The sequence below is a fragment of the Rhinopithecus roxellana genome, chromosome 4, assembly GCF_007565055.1.
Source record: "Rhinopithecus roxellana isolate Shanxi Qingling chromosome 4, ASM756505v1, whole genome shotgun sequence".
Lineage (NCBI taxonomy): Eukaryota > Metazoa > Chordata > Mammalia > Primates > Cercopithecidae > Rhinopithecus > Rhinopithecus roxellana.
Window position 1 is genome coordinate 90,029,616 of NC_044552.1, and position 12,845 is coordinate 90,042,460.

At 36.3% G+C, this 12,845-nt stretch overlaps 1 protein-coding gene across 1 annotated transcript in view; it reads left to right on the forward strand.

Moving 5' to 3' along the window:
- The window catches only part of MEI4 (meiotic double-stranded break formation protein 4), a 237,584-nt gene extending 228,181 nt beyond the window's left edge, over positions 1-9,403 (forward strand). The window contains exon 4 of the mRNA XM_030929606.1: positions 9,134-9,403. Within this exon, the coding sequence (XP_030785466.1) occupies positions 9,134-9,403 (270 nt within the window). The remainder of the gene's footprint in view (positions 1-9,133) is intronic.
- Positions 9,404-12,845: the final 3,442 nt, after the last annotated feature.

Genomic DNA, 12,845 nt, shown 5'->3' on the forward strand with positions numbered 1-12,845 from the left:
AAATAGGATCAAATGCACATTTCACATTGCCCTTTATCAACGTTCCTGCTTGAAAATATAGATGCAGTGCTTGGAAGTAGAATAGCTTCTTGTAAACTTGAGAATGAGAGTCACCCATGGATCAATAGAAAGGATCGGATTCCTGATGGCAATGTGCAGCCCAGTATACTCACACAGGATGATTGTTCCTTTCTTGCACTATGCCAGGGTTCCCTTCTTCCATTTCTGTCCTTTAAAATTGAAACCTTGAGACTTCATCTAGGCAGGGAAGGAAATCTTCAGGTCCCTTACTCTTTAAAAGGTGTTTCATTCTGCTATCTCTGATACAGAAAAGACAGAGAGATCTAAAGGGACAAAAGGAAAGTCACATTCCTTGGATGAAAAAAAAAATGTAACAAAGGGGACTGTACATTTGAGTTTCGACTTGTAGTTTGGAATTTTATATTTAATGCTGTAAAATATAAAAATGCAACGGTTCATTAAATCAATTTGATAATGAGCACTAGCCGAGGACATGAAGAGCTGTAGTCTGACATGTTCAGAAAAAAACATGCTCCACTGGAAGGGGTAAAAGCAAAACACGACATTTTTCTCACTACTACACAGGCAATAAGTGAAAGAAAATATTTAGAATATTACAGAGCACAAAATTAAGTCAAGGAGTATAGCCACATAATATAAATGTTAAACTAAACGTTCACTGAATATACTATACCACTGGGTCGGTATCCTTTGTGCCAGATTTTATAGGACAGAAGTAATAACAACTAAAATGAGTTGTCTCTAAAAGAATACATTCAACATGGTACTTTAAAGGAAAAGGTCAGTTGTCACCATGATAATTCAGTAGGAAACTTACCCTTACTTTTAATAAATTATCCTTTGTTATTTAGTAGAAAGTAAAGAAAGCAGTCAATTTTAGTCCTGAATTCTAGGGGGATGAAGTTAACTCTCTGTAAGTCATTTACTAACTGGCTTGAAACTTCTGAAGCATAGGAGAAAGCAACAAAGCAGCTAACAAATAAGCAGGGGCTTAGCTAGGGGCCCAGTGCAGTAGAGCATCTGACCATGCTTGCAACAATGCTCCAGTGCTCAAGAACAGAGTCGAAAAATCACATGCAGGTTAATAACATACTTCCATATATAAAATCAATGAGCTCATGATTACAACAGAAGCACATATGGTTTAAAAGTATGTTTCTTCCAAAGGTTGTGTTATATTCTTTCTCTCTCCCCATAACCTCGGTGTTGGGCCTATACTGAGGGAGTGTAAAGCTCTGGTTAGAGCAGAGTATAGTTAATTAGGAGAAATTTCCTAGAGCAGAATTGTGAGGCAGGGCACAAAGGGAGTGAGGTGTATAGATTGGTGAATCATCTTTTGATCCAAGTACTCAGAAAAGAAGGATGGAAAAGACTCAATAAGTATTAATCCATTTTGCTTTATACAGATAATAGCATTATCTGCCTAAAATGTTGAATCCAGGAGACTAGTTCTAAAGGGTTTATGTTTAATATGTGTGGTAACTTTGATGAAAAGTTCTGAAACTGTTAGTATTTTAGATCTTGACATTTTACCCTTTTTTCCTATCGGAAACAGTTCAACAAGTATGCAAGTTGTATACATAAGTATACGTGAAAGAAATATATATATATATATATATATAACATAAAATTTTAAAAAATCTATTTGTCATTGTATGACTTATTTAAAAATAATGATTTTCTCATTAATCTATTTTACTTTTCACAAATCTGTTTCTTGAAGCTGAATTTTTATAACAAGGTAATAGAAAAATGAGTAAACTGAAAAAAGGTCTACAAAGAGGAGTTTGTACAAGAATCACAAAAAGAAAATGATGATTTGTATTTGTCTGACACAAACATCTACTGAGACTCCCAATAAGGACATATGTGGCAGAGGCCCTTGTTGGTTGAGATCTTTGAGAAACTAGAATATTACTTTGTAAGTAACATCCTTTGTGGGGAATTCCTTCTTTGTAAAGGAATAATATCAAATTAACATATATTAATTGCTTTATTAAATCCCATTTCAGTCATTTGCTAGCTATATGATCTGGGAAAGTTATTTAACTTTTGTAAACTTCATTTTCCTCATCTAAAACTTGGAAATAGTAACAATAACTCCTCTATCGGGTTGCTGGGAGAATAAGATTATATATTTAAACCATAGCATAGGAGTATACATTTTCAAATAAGTGTTATCTACTATCTGTTATCATTATTATTACTGTCATATTTTTACCCAAAGTGAAAAAATACAGTCTCAACTCTTAAGCTACTTTGTATCTAGAGAAAAATTACTAATATTATTTACTAGTATTATTGAAGTACTACACTGTGGTGAATTATTGAAGCCATTTCAAGCTCATTGTGAATTGCACATCTAGAGATGTGTAAAGAACCTGAGAATGCATCATTATCTATATTTCCTCATCAATAAAATCCTTCATAGACAGTAGTAATCTAGAAGATAATTCCTTTTTGCATAGAAGGATGGTACTAAGGAATCTAAATATGAATTGATTATTTTAAAGCTTTTCTAATATCACAAGGCCCTAAAGGGCCTTCTTCAGGGTGTGTGTGTTGAAAAGACTCTTATGAGATGTGAACAACTGAAAAAAGGTCCAGTGAACCAATTCCCTATCTCCAACACCCTAATGTAACACAATATTTACAAAACTAGCTTGATTTCATTATTTAAACATATTCTCTGGTTATCTGAATAATGTCAGATGGATAAACTTGTTCAAGTCTATTCTAGAGGAAAGTTGATGTGATTTTCTGATCCCTAAGTAATGTGCTCTTTTAGTGTCTAGCCCAATATCATCATAGATTAAATCCCAAGTGCCTTAAAAATTTATCTTCACACATTTCTTTGGTGAAACATCCTGTGATTTGACTCACATTTATCACTTCCTTGGTCACTGGATTGAGCAGACTGGTGGATATGGTGATAAAATAGATACCACATTGATATAAATTCTTAATCTCCTTACAACAAGAGTTCATGTTTGCAGATGACATGATTGTATATTTAGAAAACCCCATTGTCTCAGCCCAAAATCTCAAGCTGATGAGCAACTTCAGCAGTCTCACGATACAAAATCAATGTACAAAAGTCACTAGCATTCTTATACACCAATAACAGACAAACAGAGAGCCAAATCATGAGTGAACTCCCATTCACAATTGCTTCAAAGAGAATAAAATACCTAGGAATCCAACTTACAAGGGATGTGAAGGACCTCTTCAAGGAGAACGACAAAGCACTGCTCAATGAAGTAAAAGAGGACACAAACAAAAGGAAGAACATTCCATGCTCATGGATAGGATGAATCAATATCGTGAAAATGGCCATAGTGCCCAAGGTAATTTATAGATACAATGCCATCCCCATCAAGCTACTAATGACTTTCTTCACAGAATTGGAAAAAAACTACTTTAAAGTTCATATGGAACCAAAAAGAGCCCGCATTGCCAAGACAATCCTAAGCCAAAAGAACAAAGCTGGAGGCATCACACTACCTGACTTCAAACTATACTACAAGGCTACAGTAACCAAAACAGCATGATCCTGGTACTGAAACAGAGGTATAGACCAATAGAACAGAACAGAGCCCTCAGAAATAATGCTACACATCTGCAACCATCTAATCTTTGAAAAACCTGACAAAAACAAGAAATGGGGAAAGGATTCCCTATTTAATAAATGGTGCTGGGAAAATTGGCTAGCCATAAGTAGAAAGCTGAAACTAGATCCCTTCCTTACACCTTATACAAAAATTAACCCTAGAAGAAAGCCTACGTAATGCCATTCAGGACATAGGTATGGGCAAGGACTTCATGTTTAAAACACCAAAAGCAATGACAACAAAAGCCAAAATTGACAAATGGGATCTAATTAAACTAAAGAGCTTCTGCACAGCAAAAGAAACTACCATCAGAGTGAACAGGCAACCTACAGAATGGGAGAAAATTTTTGTAATCTACTCATCTGACAAAGGGCTAATATCCAGAACCTACAAAGAACTCAAACAAATTTACAAGAAAAAAATCAATCCCATCAAAAAATGGGCAAAGGATTTGAACAGACACTTCTCAAAAGAAGGCATTTATGCAGTCAACAGACACATGAAAAAATGCTCATCATTACTAGCCATCAGGGAAATGTAAATCAAAACCAAAATGAGATACCATCTGACACCAGTTAGAATGGTGATCATTAAAAAGTCAGGAAACGGCCGGGCGTGGTGGCTCAAGCCTGTAATCCCAGCACTTTGGGAGGCCGAGATGGGCGGATCACGAGGTCAGGAGATCGAGACCATCCTGGCTAACACGGTGAAACCCCGTCTCTACTAAAAAATACAAAAAACTAGCCGGGCGAGGTGGCGGGCGCCTGTAGTCTCAGCTACTCGGGAGGCTGAGGCAGGAGAATGGCGTAAACCCGGGAGGTGGAGCTTGCAGTGAGCTAAGATCCGGCCACTGCACTCCAGCCTGGGCGACAGAGCGAGACTCCGCCTCAAAAAAAAAAAAAAAAAAAAGTCAGGAAGCAACAGGTGTTGGAGAGGATGTGGAGAAATAGGAACACTTTTTTTGTTGGTGGGACTGTAAACTAGTTCAACCATTGTGAAAGACAGTGTGGTGATTCCTCAAGGATTTAGAACTAGAAGTACCACTTGACCCAGCTATCACATTATTAGGTATATACCCAAAGGATTATAAATCATGCTGCTATAAAAATACACGCACATGTATGTTTATCGCGACACTATTCACAATAGCAAAGACTTGGAACCAAAACAAATGTCCATCATTGACAGACTGGATTAAGAAAATGTGGCACAGGGGCGCACCCAAGATAACCGAATAGGAACAGCTCCAGCCTCCAGCTCCCAGCGTGAGTGACACAGAAGATGGATGATTTCTGCATTTTCAACCGAGGTACCGGGTTCATCTCACTGGGGCATGTCAGACAGTTGGCACTGGTCCGCGGGTGCAGCGTAACCAGCGAGAGCTGAAGCAGAGCGAGGCATCGCCTCACCTGGGAAGTGCAAGGGGGAAGGGAATTCCTTTTCCTAGCCAAAGGAAATTGAGACACACAACACCTGGAAAATTGGGTAACTCCTACCCTAATACTGCGCTTTACTAAGGGTCTTAGCAAACAGCACACCAGGAGATTATATCCCACACCTGGCCCAGAGGGTCCCACGCCCATGGAGCCTCCCTCCTTACTATCACAGCAGTCTGAGATCTAACTGCAAGGGGGCAGCAAGGCTGGGGGAGGGGCGCCCACCATTGCTGAAGCTTAAGTAGGTAAACAAAGCTGCCAGGAAGCTTGAATTGAGTTGAGCCCACCACAGCTCAAGGAGGCTGGCCTGCCTCTGTAGACTCCTCCTCTGGGGACAGGGCATAGCTAAACAAAAAGCAGCAGAAACCTCAGCAGAGGTAAATGCCCCTGTCTGACAGCTTTGAAGAGAGCAGTGGATCTCCTGGCACAGAGGTTGAGATCTGAGAACAGACACACTGCCTGCTCAAGTGGGTCCCTGACCCCTGAGTAGCCTAACTGGGAGACATTCCCCACTAGGTGCAGACCGACACCTCCCACCTCACATGGCGGGATACACCACTGAGATGAAACTTCCAGGGTAAGAATCAGACAGCAATACTCGCTGTTCAGCAATATTCTATTTTCTGCAGCTTCTGCTGCTGATACCCAGGCAAACAGGGTCTGGAGTGGACCTCAAGTAAACTCCAACAGACATACAGCTGAGTCCTGACTGTTAGAAGGAAAACTAACAAACAGAAAGGACACCCACACCAAAACCCCATCAGTATGTCACCATCATCAAAGACCAAAGGCAGATAAAACCACAAAGATGGGGAAAAAGCAGCGCAGAAAAGCTGGAAATTCAAAAACTCAAAGCGCTTCTCCCCCGCCAAAGGAACGCAGCTCATCACCAGCAATGGAACAAAGCTGCACGGAGAATGACTTTGATGAGTTGAGAGAAGAAAGCGTCAGTCAATCAAACTTCTCAGAGCTAAAAGAGGATCTACATAACCAGTGTAAAGAAACTAAAAACCTTGAAAAAAGAATGGATGAATGGATAAGTAGAATAATCAATGCAGAGAAGACCTTAAAAGAACTGATAGAGATGAAAACCATAACACGAGAACTATGTGACAAATGCACAAGCTTCAGTAACCGACTCCATCAACTGGAAGAAAGAGTATCAGCGATTGAAGATCAAATGAATGAAATGAAGTGAGAAGAGAAGTCTAGAGAAAAAAGACTAAAAAGAAATGAACAAAGCCTCCAAGAAATATGGGATTATGTGAAAAGACCAAATCTACATCTGATTGGTGTGCCTGAAAGTGATGGGGAAAATAGAACCAAGTTGGAAAACACTCTGCAGGATATCATCCAGTAGAACTTCCCCAACTGAGTAAGGCAGGCCAACATTCAAATTCAGGAAATACAGAGAACACCACAAAGATATTCCTCGAGAAGAGCAACTCCAAGACACATAATTGTCAGATTCACCAAAGTTGAAATGAAGGAAAAAATGTTAAGGGCAGCCAGAAGGAAAGGTCGGGTTACCCACAAAGGGAAGCCTATCAGACTAACAGCAGATCTCTCGGCAGAAATTCTCCAAGCCAGAAGAGAGTGGGGGCCAATATTCAACATTCTTAAAAAAATTTCAACCCAGAATTTCATATCCAGCCAAACTAATTTCCATAAGTGAAGGAGAAATAAAATCCTTTACAGATAAGCAACGCTTAGAGATTTTGTCACCACCAGGCCTGCCCTACAAGAGATCCTGAAGGAAGCACTAAACATGGAAAGGAACAGCTGGTACCAGCCATTGCAAAAACATGTCAAAATGTAAAGTCCATCAATGCTAGGAAGAAACTGCATCAACTCTCGAGCAAGATAACCAGCTAATATCATAATGACAGGATCAAGTTCCCACATAACAATATTAACCTTAAATGTAAATGGACTAAATGGTCCAATTAAAAGAAACAGACTGGCAAATTGGATAAAAAGTCAAGACCCATCAGTTTGCTGTATTCAAGAGACCCATCTCACATGCAGAGACACACATTTATTTATCCCCTGTGGCTACAAAATTCCTAGATGTCATCTTCTTTCAACAGAAGGCTGTTTCATCTGCACTGAACAACTGTTGTTTAGTGTAGCCACCTTCTTTTATTATCTTACCTATAACTTCTTGATAACTTTCTGCAGCTTCTGTATCAGCATTTGTTGCTTCACCTTGTAATTTTATGTTATTAAAGTGGCTTCTTCCCTAAGCCTCATGAATCAGCCTTTGCTATCTTCAGAGTTTTCTTCTGTAGCTTCCTCACCTTACTCAGCCTTCATAAAATTGAAGAGTTAGGCCTTTTCTCTGGTTCAGGTGTTGGCTTAAGTGAATGTTGTGATTGGTTTGATCTTGTATTCAGACCACTAAATTTTTTTCCATGTTACCAATCGGACTGTTTCCCCTTCTTATTTTTTGTGTGTTCAGTGAAATAGCACTTTACTTTTAATTTCCTTCAAGAACTCTTTCTTTGAATTTACAACCTGGTTAACTTTGGCACAAGTCCTAGCTTTTGGCCTGTTTCAACTTTTGACATGCCTTCTTCACTAAGCTTAATGATTTCTAGTTTTTGATTTAAAATGAAACATAGGCAAGCTTTCACTTGAACACTTTGAGACCATTTGTAGGGTTATTAATTGGCCTGATTTCAATATTGTTTTGTATCAGATAATAAGGAGGCCTAAGGAGCGTAAGGGAGTTGGATAATGGCCAATTGGTGAAGCAGTCAGAACACACACACTTATCAGTTAAGTTCACCATCTGATATGGGCATGGTTTGTGGTATCTCAAAACAAAGTGGTAACATCAAAGATGACTGATCGCAGATCACTGTAACAGATAAAGTAACAATGAAAAAATTGAAATATTGTGATAATTACCAATATGTGGCACAAAGTGAGCACATGTTGGAAAAATGACTCTGATAGACTAGTTTGATGCAGGGTTGCCTCAAACATTCAATTTGAAAATTTGCAGTATCTGGGAGGTGCAATAATGTAAAGTACACTAAAATGAGGTATGCCTGTATATATCTTACTCTGCTTATTGGGTCACCTTGTTGAAGAATATATTTGTCTCAACTCTGAAACAATGTTCTTTCATTTTTGTATTAATACAGTGAATGTATTTCTTAAATGGTTCTAAAAGAGTTTTCTTTTTTTCCCACTGTTAATACTTTCTTAATGAACTTGAACAAAATGTATCAGGAAAATAAAAAAAGTCCCTGGTTAGCATCTGCAGATTTGAGTTCTAATTAGTCTACTTTTCAGAGGATCCATTTCCTTGACTGTAGAATAGTGATAAGCAATCTGCTCACTTCATCGGGCTTCTGACACATTTCATAATTAATTAGCTAGTGATAAAGCCAGTTTTCATTTTTATACTGATTCTGCCATTCTCGCATCTTATGCTTGCTATTATCTAGTTTTTAGGCCTTTCTGTGACTTATGTATCTCACATTCAACCATCTAGGCCAAATTAAAAGTTCTGCAAGATGCATCTACATTTCTTCTCATGACTGTGTATATGATTCAATGCTATTCCTTCCTGAGTTGTATCAGGAAGATTCAATATGATATCACATCTGGTCACCTACAGACTATGACTCTACCGACTCTAGGATTGTTTTATATCAATCAAAATAAGTCCCATGAATTAAAAAGTTTTGGCAAAACACTGAATTTAACACTGGTATGATTCCTTGCCAAGTCATTGGTAAGACTCCTTGCCAAGTATTCTCAGATTCATTTGAGTATTCTCTGCAAGAATGCAGGGAAGGGATTTGGAACTTCATGAAGTAGCAAGAAAGAAAAGTCATTCACCATGGTTGTAAAGTCTTTGAAAAAAGGAAATGTTTTAAATTTTCCCATTGTTCACCAGTGACAGGATGACAGAAGGTTTTAAATATATCAAATATTTTTATTTTGCCTGAAAATCTGGTATCTTCATATGACATTTTTCTTAGGTAATTTATAGCCAATTTTTTAAAGGAGTTTGTTGTTTATTTGTAGGAGCAAGCGAGTTATGATGTGTCACGCTATGAAAACATTTTCTACCTGTTCTGGGTTCTGGAGCAGCTTCTTCAAAAGGAAACCAAAGAAGGCAACATTTCAAGTATAGGTCATGATGATCAAGAAATCAAGAAATTTCTTCAGAAGCATGATGAAACTATTTTCCAACTTTCTGATGCATTTCCTTTGTTTACTATTTATTTATGGAGAGTGGGCATTCTTTTGAACTCAGCACAGATAGAATCTCTTAAAAATAACTCCATTCCTTAGCAATTTACTACGTTTGAAGCATAATAAAGTGGAATATATGAAAATCTCATACTGAAAATATTTTCAATAGTATTTTAATTAGGATTTTAGAATTGATCTCTAAACATAATTATCAATTCAACTTAATGGTTAAATTGTATGAAATTTTATGAATCATATTTCTATACTAACATCAGCCAGTTTCAGTTGGCAATGCCATCGTTATTCCCATGTAACTATATCTTATTTCACTCAGTATAGTTTAGCTCTATTATTCTGTAAAATGGACCATTAATTGTGTATCTCTTAAAAGATATTGAAGTTGTGAAAGATTTCCATGCAATTGATGCTAAATGGTAATCAAAGAGATTTTTAAAGTTTAGTTGCATTATCAACACAAAGTGTTGGAATATAAGTGGTCATAAATGCAATTTTAAAAACTTTTTCTTACATAGTTGAACTTACATCATTGCTTTCATCTTAGATGAGAATCATATAGAAGTAGTATTTTTTTAACATTTGGAAATTTAATTGTTTTTTATTTCAATTTCAGTAGGCCAATACATTTGTTGAGCTCTTTTGAAAATACTATTAGTTGTTTAAAATCTTCTTTGGTTTTCAACAAATACTTGTTTCAATTCTGTTGATTAAATATGTTATAATATTTAATATATATAATATATATAATATGTAATAGTTATAATACTATTGTCAAATAGTATATAATTAAGTCACTAGAGATACCTTATAAATTCTAATATCCATCAATCAAAAAATGCAATTTATAGTTATTTGGTTGGTTGAATTTTTCAGTTAGACAATTTCATTGACATCATTTCATTGACATCATTTCAGTGATTAAAATCATAACCACAAACTTAATGAGCACATGTTACGTATTTTCCTATAGTGCCACTTAGGGAACACAAAATATAAATTTCCTTTATTAATTATATGTGATGGTGTTTCATAATTAGCATTCATAAATGTCATTGGCATTAAAAATAATCTTGCTAATTCCATCCACAATGTATATACAAGTATGTCATCTGGCACAATTATCTTTGGAATTATTTCTAGCATTTTTGAAAAGCTAATGCCTTTTTGATAATCCTGAAACTAAATGTATGTCAGTTAGCTTTTGTTATGTAACAGATAATCATAAAATATCAGTGGCATACAACAATAATATTTCTCAGATATATGCAGGTCATGCAAGGATCAGCTGATTTGGACTGGACTTTAATGAAAAACTCTGCTCAGGTTGCACATACCACAGGATTTGGCTTCTTGCTAAAAGTCAGGCTTTCTTCTCTTCCACATGTGCATATTCTGAGAACCAGACTGAGGGGGAAATAGCTTCTCAATGGAAGCTCCTCTCATGGCAGTGGCAGTCGAGCAAGACAAAAGGCTAGGCTGAGAAATGTCACATTAGTACTTTTCATCCGCATGTGTTGGTCAAAGTACATCAAATGGTCAAGCCCAAAGAAAAGTGACAGGGGAGTAGACTTCACCTTGAGTGGGAGAACTTGCAGTTATATGGCAGTGAGCATCGATGTAGGTAGGTAATTAGGGCCAATAATTTACTTTGCCACAAGTACCAGTTGAGTACAAGAAGGATATTCCAAATCTTGAATTAGGAGGGATTTTTCTAATGTCTGATTCCTGTGAACTCCTGTGAAGGCTAATGGAAATCAATCATTTCAGTTGATGGCATTACACAAAAGCCACTTTCCATGACACTTTCCTCTTCTTTCATTATGATTAAATAAGATTGGTAAATACACAAGTATCAGCAATGGCCCTTTCCCCATTGCAGCCAGGCAATGTAATGATCAGCTAAGAAACTTTTGGAGCTACAACAAATTTATTAATTTCAGTGGTCTCCAAGGCTTCAAGGTCTGAAAATTAGCCTAGGAAATGTATTTATTATAAAAGAAGATGCAAGATGTTGGGATCATTGTGAATGCACAAAATGGAGAAACATTTTATTTCCATTTGGTATCCATTTTATATAAACATTTAACTTCCACCAAGTATATGATACTTAAACTTTCATTATCCTGTGTTTCAGTCTATATCAGAGTGAATGGTGTAGTAAATTAGTATTAAGGTCCAAATCTACTCATCAAAAAGAAGATAAAATGATAAAAATGAGACATTTGTATCTGTGTTTCAGTAAAGCAGTGAATTAATGAATGATTTAAACTAGTATTACAATGTTTAAGAATATTATAACAGTTTATATTTAGGTAATGTCTAACTTTAGAATTAAGGTTTTAGGGATAAAGAGTATTAGAGTCAGTAGAAATTGGGCAGCATTGAAACTGGATATAAGATAGGATAGAAAATAAAGAGAACCATAGAATGATCATAAAAATGAAGGAAATAAAAAGTGATGATACTTGCTGAAACTCATATACTATTTATTATAAATTATAATAAATATATATGATATATTTTATGAGTAAATATATTTTGTTTATATAATAAAATATATAAATAAGTAATATTATACATATATATGTACGATATGTATAATACCAAATAGTCAGGGATTTACCTAAGCATTTTACATATATTAACATTTTTGATTCTCCCAGCAACTGTATGAGAAAGGTACGATTATTTCCTGAATCTGTGTTTTAGAGATGAAGAACTCAGACAAAGAAATATTAAACAGTTTGCCCAAGTTCACAACACCAGGTAGTGGCAGTTAGGTTTCATCCTGAGGAAGTCTGTCTTCCAATTTCACACTCCTACTTTACTGCACTGCCTGTTACGTGCAGCTTTCCTGGCACTTCAGGAAACTTTTACAAACACAACTTCTTTGCAATTGTCATCAAAGCTTTATACATGCTTAACTATGAACCTTAAGGCACAACAGTGGAAATTACTAGCTTATGATTAGCTTATTTTGGATTTTTTTAACTGCTGTGAACAAGTTGTCCTATCTACAAGCAAACCAGAGGAACAGCATCTTTGACCTCTTCAGGGGTGTAGCATCTTGCTACTCAAGACTGTAGCCAAGTTACAGATTGTCTTCAAACAATAATGTCCTAAAAGGAACAAAGCTCCCTCCAGAGATGTTTAGGTAGACTGTGAGGCTGTAGTGTAGCAAAATGGGGAGAGAAAACAAATCTGATTGGTTTGTTCTTGGAAAAATATATACAGTTATCTCACAGGGTTTTTACTTTTTAATGGTATTTGTTATCTTTTAGCCAAGGTCAGTATATTTCAAGAGAGGCAGGGAAACAAGTCATTTGCATTTCCAAATTTGTTTATACATTTACAGATTTTCTGAAGGCCATATTGTGGGGAAAATATTGACAGCTCTGCTTTATTATAACCTAATTTCCTTTATTCATCAAATATGAAGCACCAATTGTCTACAAACCAATTATTTGCAAAAATAAAACATACTAAGCTTTAACTTTTGTCAGATTTATAAAACCAAGATTTC